General features: G+C 35.6%; 1 protein-coding gene across 2 annotated transcripts in view; it reads right to left on the minus strand.

The window, feature by feature from the left end:
* Positions 1 to 12,933, minus strand: part of GSK3B (glycogen synthase kinase 3 beta) — a 221,121-nt gene that overhangs the window by 29,884 nt on the left and 178,304 nt on the right. Inside the window, exons 8-9 of one of the 2 annotated variants that reach the window (XM_090277060.1) lie at positions 9,936 to 10,031; positions 1,433 to 1,471 (exon numbers count right to left, since the gene is read on the minus strand). In XM_090277060.1, coding sequence (XP_090133186.1) covers positions 1,433 to 1,471; positions 9,936 to 10,031 — 135 coding nt within the window. The remainder of the gene's footprint in view (positions 1 to 1,432; positions 1,472 to 9,935; positions 10,032 to 12,933) is intronic. The other variant, XM_090277069.1, reaches the window with a different exon arrangement.

Genomic DNA, 12,933 nt, shown 5'->3' on the forward strand with positions numbered 1-12,933 from the left:
ACAAAAAGAAGCAGAAGTGTATAAAGGGAGGGAAATAGATCCACAAATGAGGAAAAGAAATGTAGATTGTGACAAGGCATGAAGGAGCCTGGGAAGTTAAGGTTTCCTGAGAATGGCTCATGAAAATCTGGGTATTCACTTAAACTGAAGGTAGGAGAACTAGTTAAACCCCCTATCAGGTCTAAACTGCTTAGCATTGTATTCTTTTGAGTGATTTGATTTGCCTCAGTCAAGAAAACCTAACTTTATGTATTATTTGAAATGGTTAGATCTTCTACTATATTTCGTCATTTTTTCCTCTCATGATCCCTAGCCAGGTCCATAATCAAACTCATATGTAAATAAAATTTGTAGGAAAAAAATTTTTTTAAATGAAAATATTAAGCATTACTGACACATTTTACTCCTGAGTACAGTTTGCATTTGTTTGACAGCATACAGATTTATTTTGCTAGCCAGCATAATAAAAATTGTCTCTGTACCAACATGGGAGGCACCTATGTAGAATTAAAAGTAGAAATAAACATCTCCTGCTAAGATTCAAATGTAGGGTACCTAGAGAGTGAGTGTATTTCAAATTTAAAAATCTCATGTTATATTAAAAGATTGTGTAAACCAGTATTATAATCTTATCTCTGATTATTTTAAAATGTCATCCACATCGTTGTAGTACCTTCTAGGCTATGAGTAACCACCCATATTAGTACCATGACACATATTACCTATTTTGCCAGGGAATCCTAACTCAAGAAATCAAACAGTTAGAAACGAGAACAAAAAAGAATTATTTCCAAGAACCTTCATTAAAATCAAGACTTAACCTTCCTTTTAAAAAAAGTAACTATTCTTATTTTAAGCCTTTTAAAAGATTCATGATGAGAAAAGCTTTGGTTCAGTACCTTATAGATAAAGGTTAAGTGGACACTTATGTGAGGTCAAAAACTAGTGTCTCCTGAAGTTCAGATTTCTGACCATAATATACAGTGTGACAGCATGCAACTTCTAAAAATTATAGGCCAAACTAGAAAACAGTTCTGAATTATCTTTGCATTTAAAGAAAAGGAAACAAATAACTACCGAAATTTAACTTTTAATGAAGAAGTTTCTGCTGCTTCATTATTTACTCATTTTAATTGCTCAATATTCTTAACCTTTGGTTTGTGGACCTTGGTCAATATTTATTCTTGTAAAAACAAATTTCAAACCCCACAATTCCTAAACTTCAATCCAGATATCAATAAATCACTCAGAAGACTGACAATATAAATATACCACAAGCAAAACCTGTACCAGACAGTGAATGAAATCAGCTACCTACATTGTTTTTACTGTTACATTTCAAGAATGAGTAATTGTTTAGCCTTTCAAAAAGCTTTCCCCTTAGTTTTATAGACCTGCCCTGAAATTTTGGAAAAAAAAATTAAGTACATACCCGCACTCCTGAGGTGAAATGTCCTGTTCCTGACGAATCCTAAAGATGATAATGCAGTGAAATAATCCAAACAGGGGAAGTCAATCCAAAAGAGAATAGTCCAGCAAGGAAAAATATATCCAATGTTATAAGAAATCCATGGTGTGGGGGGGACATAGAAAATGTTTATACAGTTATAAACTTTAAACATCAGTCTCTACAGTAGCAAGTCCAAGTTTTAAAAATTATTTCACCACAGTGTATGCAAAAAATTTTTTGATGCGCAATGGTGAGGCACAGTAAAGAAACATTTTATTTTTAGTTTATGATGTTCCAATGCCAGTGCATTTATTAAAAAAATACAAACCAAAAAAAGTTAAAATCAAAATGAAATCTAGAAGTAAAGTTCCCAAAGTAAAGTGTTTGGTCTTCTATGACCTGGATTCATCGTCCATTGATGGCTGGGAGGGGGCATTTAAGACTGCTTTTTAAAGATGTGAGTTCCCAATATGCTAATTTTTCTCTATGAATGTATTCCAGTTACACAGTATAAACATTTTGCTGCTAAATTATAAGTGAACGAGAGGAAAGTAATAAATATATTTAATTTATATTACTATAGAATTCAAGCCAGATATTTTCAATTTGTGTGAGCTAAGAAGGATCAGGCCACCGCGGATTATTCTCCATTTTGGATTGACTTCCCTGATAAAAGATATTTGCTGACATTCTCATTGTCTTAGGACTCTTCAGAAAATAGACATATCACCTCAGGAGTGCGGGTATAAACTTACATTTTCTATTGTGGGCTTTGCCCCCTCATACCCTTGCACCCATTACTTAGGAAAAATAATATAGAACATTCTTTCCTTTTTGGAAAAACTCACTGAAAAAAAAAAAACAAAACCCCTACATCTTTGAGCACTACAAATCCAACACAGTTCCATCTGCAAATATGCCCAATTCACCCACCAAAAGCTAAACAAAAATATATACACTATAAACAATACAACTAAGGGACAATCACAGTTATAGGTGACATGCATAGTGATGTACTCCAACACCTAGGCACAACGGAGCCAAATATGCAAGGGAGGTAGTAGGGTCTATTATGTCTAGGCATTGAGAACAAACAATGGCAGAACTCACCAGTAGCTGTGAATTCCCTTGGCTATTCTAAGAGAATTTAACGTTCTTTTAGGATAGTTTCCAGTGGGGGAATTAAATATTTTGCAAAAATAAATAATCCGCGGATTACTTTTAGTCTGCAGACTAAAATTTAGTACACGGATTAAAATCCGGCCCATCAGAATAGAAATCTCTCATGAACTAAAGCACAACCAGGTGGACAAATAGAAAACCAGGCTAAAAAAACTGAGATCACAAAGTAAGACTCAACTGGGCCAACTAACAATTAGTGCGCAGACTAAATATGGCCAGCCAAGTATGTTAGCAAGGCCATGAAGAGCCCAAAACACTCCTGTAAAAACTAAAAACAGAAATAAATAAATAAAACAAAACAGAACAAAGCAAATAAATAAATAATTGAACGAAAGAAAAGAAAAAGAAAAAATTGAAAAGAATCAAAACACTGACATGAACTTTCAAGTGATTCAAATACTACCTCACCTGTGCAGCAACACATTTTCTTTAATTGAAACAAACTCTCATCACAAATACTAGTCCATTAGAAGAAAGTAACAGAAAAAATTAAGTTTTTCAAAAAGAAAATTTCTGTGATAATAAATGCAAATGAGTCCTTCAATAAAGAATTATTCAAAATAAATTTGCATTTGGGTAACTCAACAATGATAGAAGCAATTTTCCCTTACATGTCCTCGAATAGACTTTTGCCATCAAATGTCAAATTTCAACCTGAAGCCAACTGTTATGACTGAATCTTTAGCCCTTTAAAACTGCCATTTATAAACAGTCATGTATACTATACCAAGGCCTGTGGTTGATTCTCAAAGCAACAGCTCTCAATAATTCTACTGCATTAACCAGCCAACCAGCGCAATGGAAAACTGCCTCTGGGCAATGATAATTAATCTAAGTAGAACATAGGACAAGTGCCATGCTTATTCCAAACAGCTACTCTTCCCCAGTTTTCACTGTGATATGTATAAAACAGACACTATTCACTGGTTATACACAAAATACACAAGCATACAATGTTAAAAACAGAGACCTTGAACATTACTAAAGAGCAACCCCAGTATTGGCTCTCAAGTAATCTATTAATCATTTAAAATTATTTGCAATTTGTAAACTGAAATAAGGATTAAAAGTGAGAGAATGCCATGGATTTTTCTGAAAAGTTAATTATGTTGATTAAGTTAATTAACTAAGAAAAAAACTTAAGTCTACTTAAGTGCTCACATATAGTAAGTATATAATTCACAAGAAACAAATATCCTTTCGTTAGTCACGCATTCAATAAACTTCTCTGTACTAATTAAAAGTAGCTCATTGAGCTTTCCTGCATTCTACTACATGTAAGAAATATTATGTATGTCTTGATATCAATGTTTAACTGTGCAATGTGATTTCTCCCTCTAACATCATTAATTGATAAAACAGTGCGACAGGCTTACACAGAATTGTGAATTACCAAATGTCCACTTATCTAATTTAATCGCTCATTGTTAATGAAATAGTTATATGACCTTCCTAAGGCAAGAGGAATACTTCCTCTTCATTCATACCTCCTAGGCAACAACAATTCTAACCTATGTTCACCTAACAAAATACAAATCTTCCTTCAAGACCCCACCTCCTGGAACCTTCTATCACCTTTTAGGAGGCTTCCATTTTCCCTCTATGTCCCGTTGCTGGAGACCCGTCTTATAATACTACAGCATGTGAAACACCTTTGAATACATATGGCATACAATCAAGTATATGGTTATTTATTAGCATATATTATTCAACAGTTGCTTCAGCTAAGTCAGCTGTAACACTTGTAAGCTTTTTAAGGACAAGGACTATATATTTTACTTCCTTTGAATCCTTTATGGTAACCAGCACAGCACTGGTTACATAGAATATATGAGTTTTTAAAGAATAAGTGACAAATTAAAAGTTATCCTTTTTAAAAAAATAATATTCCTCTCATATATGGATTAGTCACCCTAGTGAGTCTAGTTTCTAGCAAAGAAATAGGAGTATAGCCAGTATAAATAGAAAAGTGAGGTAGTCTACTCATATAGGAAACAGAAAAGGAAAAGAACTACTTTATTCTAGCACAAATAAAGATGCAGTAAGAAAATTCAATAGAGAACAGAGTATATTCATGAGAAAAGTGATAATGGATAGTAGAATGCTCAGGGCACAAGTGGTTAAGTGATAATATAGAAATTGATTCACTTAAGCAAGAGAACAAAACAGACAAGTTGCAATCTTAGAAACCAACACAGAGCCCCAACAGCTTTATGCTTCCTGGAATACATGTGAACAAAGTGAGTATGGCAGAGAGACCAGAGCTAGATCAAGTGGACCTGCAAAAAAGTGTCTGAAGGCAATTTTTGCTTTGTGCTCTCCATGCCCCCAAAAAGCACTTTCATATGTATTAAACTATAGTTGGAACAGGTAAGCTAAGTGAAAAATCTTGCATTGAAAGGCTCAAAAAAATTATAAGAGTATAAAGTCTTTAAAAAGTAAGTATAACTGTTCAGCTTTAAGTATTCAGAAAAATAAATACTAATTATTCAGTCTCATCTGATTCCTTCGATAGCTAAAATGACCTCAGAATTAAATTTTCTGCTTACTCTGTTAGCTGGAAATGCCAGTATTCATTCATGTTGAAACATGTGGACAATGTTTTAAGAAATCAAGTATGGAAGTACTGATTTTTGTGGCTAATGCACTCTGAAATACTTAATAAAAATGTTGATGGTCCCACATATCCCATAGGCACTTAATTATTAAGTAAGCTATCATGTATGCTAAAAACTTAAGATTTTTAGGTAATTGGCATCCACTTTGTTATTACCATTAAGAAAGAGAAATTAGGAGCTACTATAATACATATGGTATGTCTTGGTAGGTATTTTCAGGAATTATGTGGTGGGAATAATCATGGAGAACTTAGATACCAGAAAATATTTGATGGGAGAAGTGAGACTCCAGGTCTTGAGAAAAGGTTAAAACTCAGTAAGTAGAGAAGAAAAACATTTTAAGTGTGATAAAAAGACACTGGCAAGAGGCAGAAATGAATGTGGCTTTTTTGGGTTCAATTAGGAGATCAATTTGATTAGACCAAAAAATTCAGCAGAATGCATGGTCCCTTCAAAGTGAACTTCAGGCTAACATATTAACTCTAATCGAATTGAAAGAGATCAGGACCCTTGGGATTCTAATCTACTTCCTTGCACTACACAGTTATGTCACTTATGAATTTAATTAATCTGAGATAATATACAAACATCTGTGTTACCTGACTCCACAGGGAGTATTAATTACTGGGATAAAAGAGGACCAGTGTCTTAAATTAAGTAGACAAAAGGTTAGCCGAATTAGGTACTCAAAACGAGGGGAGAAACTCATACCTATTATTACACTATAACCTTATTAGAAACCCCTAACCTACCATAATTAAATAATAACTTTTAAATGTATTCCCTAACTATAGGCATTTAAGGTTAGAGGAGCTGAAGAACTTTGGAAACAGACTGGGTCCTATCAACTTGATGCTTCACAGAAGGTTAGAAACAGAACAAGAGCTAAATATCTTATTTTTTGGAAAGGAAAGGCAGAAATGATTAGCAACTGAGTAGAAGTGCACCTGTCATCCCAACTGGGACACTTGAGAGTGAAGGGGCATGCAATTAATAATGACACTGGACAAGCATAAATTGGGACATAAAATCACTTCTGTCATTATATGTATATTGTGTCAAATTTTCCTAAAGGCAATGAGGAATCAGAGAAGGATTTTAAATAGGAGTGACAGTATTACAAGTGCTTTTAAGAAAGCTAATTTTGACAGCAAGGAAAATGTGAAGTATGTGAAACTGAAGGAAAGAATTGGTTAGGAGGTAGGAGGTTGTTTTAACAATAACACAAAGTCAGGGCAGTGGAGAAAGAGGACAAATCACAGAATTATATTGGAGGCAGAATCTTTACATTTATTGAGAACTAAAATGAAATATTCCTTTATACACATACTTTAACTGTATTTTCAAGTTCAGAGAAAAAACAAAACAGCTAATTGTACCTTTAACAAAAGAAAAACCTGAAGCACAAAGAGTAGAAGCAGTGCTTAAACTAGATCCTCACTTCATACCTAATAGACTATCATTTAACCACACCTCCATGTTATAAATGCAGAATTTAAGCTCCCTCTTTTCTTCCAACCAATTTCCATCTCTACTTAATTCTCAATCTACTTTTCCTTCCCACCTGGCTTTTAATCTTTAAAAGTGTACAGCATACACCAATGCAGAACTCTTCATTTTTCTCATCTCCGCTCCCAAGAGTGGTCCCTGTTTCAAAACCTTAGCACCTATTTTCTTCTCTATTTCCTACTTAAACCACAAGTGCTTTATCAATGAATTAAATTGCTTTGGCTATTAAGTAACAGTCATGGGCAACTTGACTGGATTTCTAAAGTCTCAAGATTCCTGCTATATACCACACTGAGATCATCTTGTGGTTTTGTTCTTCTGTTATCTTTCGTACATGCCTGAATCCCTCACCTCAATGTTTCCATGGAAGACCTTTTCTCTCAATCTTTTAAGTCTACTCATTTTTTTGAGAACACTAGCTCCAAATCCTGGTGATATAGCTGTACTACATACACTACAGCACGGGAAACCAGGATGCTCACAGCTTTGGGAAATGGAGCTAAAGTGCATTCTAACAGAAGACTGCAAATAAAGGCAAAGTAGCTTTTGTTTCCAGATTGTTTACTGCCCCCTAAGTGCAAGAAGCTCTTTCTCTTTAGAAAACAACATTAATTTATTAAAAACAACAACAACAACAAAAAACCTCTATTGGCTGCCTAGCATAAGAGACTATTTCTTAAGTTGGTGTCCACTGTCATAATGGAGGGTAGAGGGAACTGACTTCGCTCTAAGAAATAGAAAGTTTTCATATTGATAATAACCTATTTCTTAAAATCAATCTAAGCATATCCTGGATCATCTACATTCATCTGGATGATAGTGTAGTGTCATGAAATTTCTGTGTCTGAATTTGGTTTTGTGTTTACAACCATGGTAAAACCAACCTAGTTGTGTGCACTAATGAGAAATTAATATAAGTATCCTTATTATATAATAAATGTATTTATACCAAGTGAAACTAAATTATGTCAAGGTACACTATATGAATGAAGAGTTCACAGTAGTTTGAACAAACAAAATAGGTGGGAGAATGGAATCCAAAATAAAACAAATAAAAGGGCTTTATACAGATTATTCAAGTTTGAGAACATTATAGTGTAAGATACAGAAACACCAGGAACCCATATGGGCAAAGGAAAGTGTAAAGCATACAAATTTACCACAAGTCTTTTATTGGCTGCATTTTCATTAGAATCAATCATTCCTCACATTCCATCCTAGCTACTACTTGAATTGCAAAGGTACAATCCAGGGAAAAAAGTGCAGAATATGACATATACCAATATTTGTGGCAGCCTTGATTTTATAAAAAGGACTGATAAATAAGATTTAATAACCTCAATTTCACCATTACATTGCTTAGAAACCCTATATTAAGAGTAACATGTGATGAATACTTAGAGCTTTTCTTTCTTCATAAAAACATCATGCTTATTAAAGAAAATACGGAAATGCAGAACAAAGAAAAAATTAAGCCACACTCTTCTTACCTAAACTACTATTAGCATTTTGGAATATGTCCCTGTATTTACTCAAGAGACAGATTCTGTTTTTTTTGTTGTTGTTGTTTGTTTGTTTGTTTTTCTTCAACATGGTTGAAATCAAAGTATACTACAAACCACGTACAAGCACTTTAACTCTGAATAACTTTACTGGATTCAACTTGGCCTCTAAATCCAAATAGATGACCTGGGATTCTATGAATTTAGAGACAGGTGAGAGACCCTAAATATCTTCTGATCCAGATTTAAAATAAACTTTAAGTACAAAAACCAAAGAATGGTTTATGTTAGAATACTTAGTGTTATAAATTCAATAAGGGGGAAGAGGGCAACATCTTGGTCAGTGAAAGCTATGGCCTACAATTCTGGCACTAAAACACTACTGAGGTCTTTGATTCCAAATAATATATAGCTAGTAATAAGAGGATTTTTTTGAAGTGAAGAGAGGTAATGTGATTGTGAGAACTTGAAGGAAAGTAATTAGAATTACGTATCATACAATTTAGGGAGAGAAAGAAACATACTTTCAATCTGGGAATGTAAATTATATCAACTATAGCCTTAAGTTACGTAATCTCATTATAAAAGATCTAAAATGAATTAAATGAACTTACCAACATTCAAAACAAATTATTATAAGTACATTTTTAAATACAAAACATCTCTGCTTGAAATACACATTAAAAAAGTTGAATATTTCTAACCCACAAAAATATATAATGAAATATAAGTAAAAGGGGATGCATGGCACATAACCTGAAGTTTAAATGATCTGGCATTAATCACGCGTGCGTGCACACAAATAGATATTTATTGGCTCGTAATAGCCACCCATCCGATCTTGAATAAATCACTTAGTATCTTCGGCTAGAGTTTCTGAATCTGTAAAATGAGGAAGCTAGATATTCACTCTAACTATAAACCCTATTGATATTTTTTCCCTCTCTGCATACTTATAAATCAAACTGAGGTGGTGAAAACCTTTTAAATAAAATCTCTTTTAAAAAGATTTCAATTAAATGTCAAAGCAAAAGATAGAATGTTTTCTGGTAAATTAGTGTTTATACTCTTAGAATTGATTCCACCTAATGTCAAGGCTAGGCTTTATCAATGGCTACTGACACCCTATTAACATATCAACTGCTTTCAATGTATACTCCTAACAAAATCATATCTGCTTTTTATTCCTGCTCCCAAAACATCAACAGGAGAGTAAACAAGAGAAGAAAAACACACTGTTTGCATAATAAGGTCTATATATAAGGTCTAATAGTTTTAAAAATAAATATATGAAATGTATGTTATCATATGCTGTATGATACTGAATAAGCACCTCTAATTATGTAAAGAAATGAACTTCTAAATTTTAAGTAGTCAAAGTTAATATATTAATTTTGCTCTTAATAAAATTCTATATTTTAGTGATGTCCTCACCCTACAAATAAAAACCCAGGCTGGAAACTACTTATAGGAAAACAGTGGGGACAAAACTACCTACCGTCAATGAAACACTGAAGTATAACTACCCAACTACCTTTACAGGAATAACTGCTATGTTCTTTGTAGGCAGGCAGCTATCTAGTCTTAAAATAGTTTGCTTTAAGAACAATGAAAAACCCAAGTTTTAGTTAACTATTGGTTAATGTGCTTTTATAAAATCTCTATTTGACTCACCTTAGTCCAAGGATGTGCCTTAATTTGAGGAAATTTGAATTCTGTGTAGTTTGGGTTCATTTCTCTAATTTGCTCCCTTGTTGGTGTCCCCAGGACCTAGATAGAGAAAGCAAGTTATTGCCATATTTTTCCATATACTTACAAATATAGTATTCATGTTTCTATATATTGCTTTCATTGGAAAAGGAATTCCGAAGTTATAAAATACATAACTCTTAAATAAAACAGACTCTGTAACAAATGTTTAATTTTTACCTGACAACAGAACCATGTTATACTACCCTACACAGACTTTTATAATAATAATAATAATAATGATGATGTTATATCAGGGTTGTAAAAAAGAGTGCTAAAAAATATTCAAGTAATAATCAGGCATCTTCATTTTATCTAGAAAACAACTGATTGCAATGATAGCATCTAAAATGAGAATACCTTTGATTCATTTAGTAAAGTTCAGTCAAAGGTTTTATTAACAATAAGTTAATCAGGAGAACCATAGTCAAACATAGTCATCAATAATTCCAGTCAATCATCTAATATGTGATTGTCCCTTGTGTATAAGGAACTACACTATTAATATATGGAGGATACGAAAAAACAAGGGATTTCCTGTACGATGAACTTTCATATTTGTGTGTGGAAAAAGTATAGCTACAATGTAAGATGAAATACAATGAGTACTTTATCGTCTCTAGAGCTGCAGTAGGCAGTGAACAAAGGAAAGTAAATGGATCTGGTTGCACAAAACAGATGACGAGAGAACTACTAACAGCTAAAAATGAGCACTATGAAGAAAATTACTCATCTTTATAACTCTAGGGCCTAGAACAATACAAGTTCGTTGAAATAAAATATTAAGCCATTTACAATTCAAGGATAGTTGCACAAAAGGGGTGGAATATAATGATACAGTTGATTTGTGGTGGCAACCAGTGAATAATCAGGACAAAGTAAGAAATTCAGTATTTTTGTTATTGTTGCTTCTAATTCTCATGACTTCATTAAAACTCTCAGGCTTTAATCAAAATCTTAAATATTGTTGTTCTTTAAAAGGCACTCTTAAGAAAACAAAAGTTAAGCTACAGACTGAGAGGAAAGATCTGCAAACATATATTCTGCAAAGGACTTGTATCTAGAATATGCAAAGGAGTCTTAAAATTAAAAAACAAGAGAATGATCTAGATGATGGCAAGAGTAGGTGGAAGCTACAATCAACTCCTCCCAGGACCAAACTCGAATTACAACTAAACTATAGAACAATCAGCCTGAATAACCAACTGAACACTAGGTGATGCGAAGCCTTATAACCAAAAAACCCCAAGGATTTACAGGAGAAACCATATTGAGATTGGTAGGAAGGGTGGAGTTGCAGAAAGGGCTGGCCAAGATTCCGGAGGGTTATCTAAGCTGTTGGGCTTCCCTCTGAGAAGCGTGGTGTCTCAGCCCCAAGCTGGGCTCCCTAGCTCAGAACACCAGCGCTGGGAAGAGACATACGTATAACATGTGGCTGGGAAAATCAGCCTGGATTCTGTCTGCCAGGGAGAGGTGGGACTCTACTAGAGACACAGGTGCCCTCTTAAAGGGGCCAATACAGAAAATCTCATTTGCAGCCATTCACCCTGGGCTCTAGCGGAAAGAGGGTGGAACAGACTAAAGTTAGATGAAGAGAGACTGGGGTTTGTGGCTCTGGGGAGAGAGAATTAAGGGAGAGGTGCGAGGATCTCTGACCTGAGTTCTCCCATACTGCACTCCCTTCCACAGAGCCTCACCCTCTGGACTCCCTGTGACCCCATACTGCAGAGCTTGAGCCCTGCGGAGGAGTCAGCTGCCTGGACAGGGGTGTAGAGGTCTGGGAAGACACAGTGGGTAGTTGTCAGTGACTGCATTGTGTGGCTTTGGGGCAGGGGGAATTTATTCCCCACATTTTCTCATGAACCTGACCGATGCCTCCCCTACATGAGAGATTCACTAGTCCCAGTATCCTAGTTTCCCAATTTCCACTGGCCTCAACCTTCCGACTCCTACGGCTCCAACCTGCTGAGAGTGCTGGGCAGAATCTGGGACAGACTGAGTTGTGTAGCCCCAAGCCTGAACAGCACCTTATTGTCACCAGAGAACTACTAGCCTTACCCTCCTAACTCCTGGTGACCCCAACCTGCTGAGATCTGGCTCTGGGAAGAATCTGGGACAGACTAAGTGGTGTGGCTCTAAGATGGGGGACAAATTCCCTTGTATGTACAAGCAGAGCAGAGCCCTCCCTTCACATGGTCAAATCATAGTCTGTTTGGTCCTGATAAATACTGCTGGTCTCACCTTGATGAATCCCTGAGACCCCACTCCACCACGAAGATGTGTGACCAACCAACAGGTGGCACTTAGCCTTGGTATACCCTGGGGCACTTGCTGATTGGCCTCAAACGCAGCACTGGCACCAAGATTTGTTAAAATACCATTTGCCCCTACCTGGTAATTCACTGAGAACCCGCCTCACCCAACTTAAGCACCACCAGAGGCTTTTTCAGTGACTGAGCCTAACAGGTAAATGATAGGCAGAGGCAAATCTTGGGGTACCTTGAGACTTTTGCTGACCTGCTATTGGGCCCTAGTGCTGGTAAAGGTAGGTCTTGGTGTGCAGCTTGGTCTTTCTCTTGCAAACACCAGATGAGAAGAGGCAGCCACAACTGTGTATCGATTTGTAGCTCCAAACAGGCTGCTCAGAGCCAGTCACAGGCAGCATCTGACATTGGTCTGCACAAGAGTCCCTCCCAAAAGGCCCCAGGATCAATACAACCAGTGCTCAGCTTCAGAAAACATCAAATCAGGATCCAATTAGCTTTACAAGAGACATAAATAAAGGGGAAATCTCCGCAGACAACAGAACCTGCTGAGGTGAATTCCACTTCATGTGGTCAGCACCAGCACAGCAGCTCGCACACTGTAGTTGGTGTTGATTCTCACGGTCAGTCAGTGGGGCAACAGCACACATAAATGGCCA

The sequence above is a fragment of the Furipterus horrens genome, unplaced genomic scaffold (assembly GCF_987537825.1).
Source record: "Furipterus horrens unplaced genomic scaffold, mFurHor1.1.pri manual_scaffold_1, whole genome shotgun sequence".
Lineage (NCBI taxonomy): Eukaryota > Metazoa > Chordata > Mammalia > Chiroptera > Furipteridae > Furipterus > Furipterus horrens.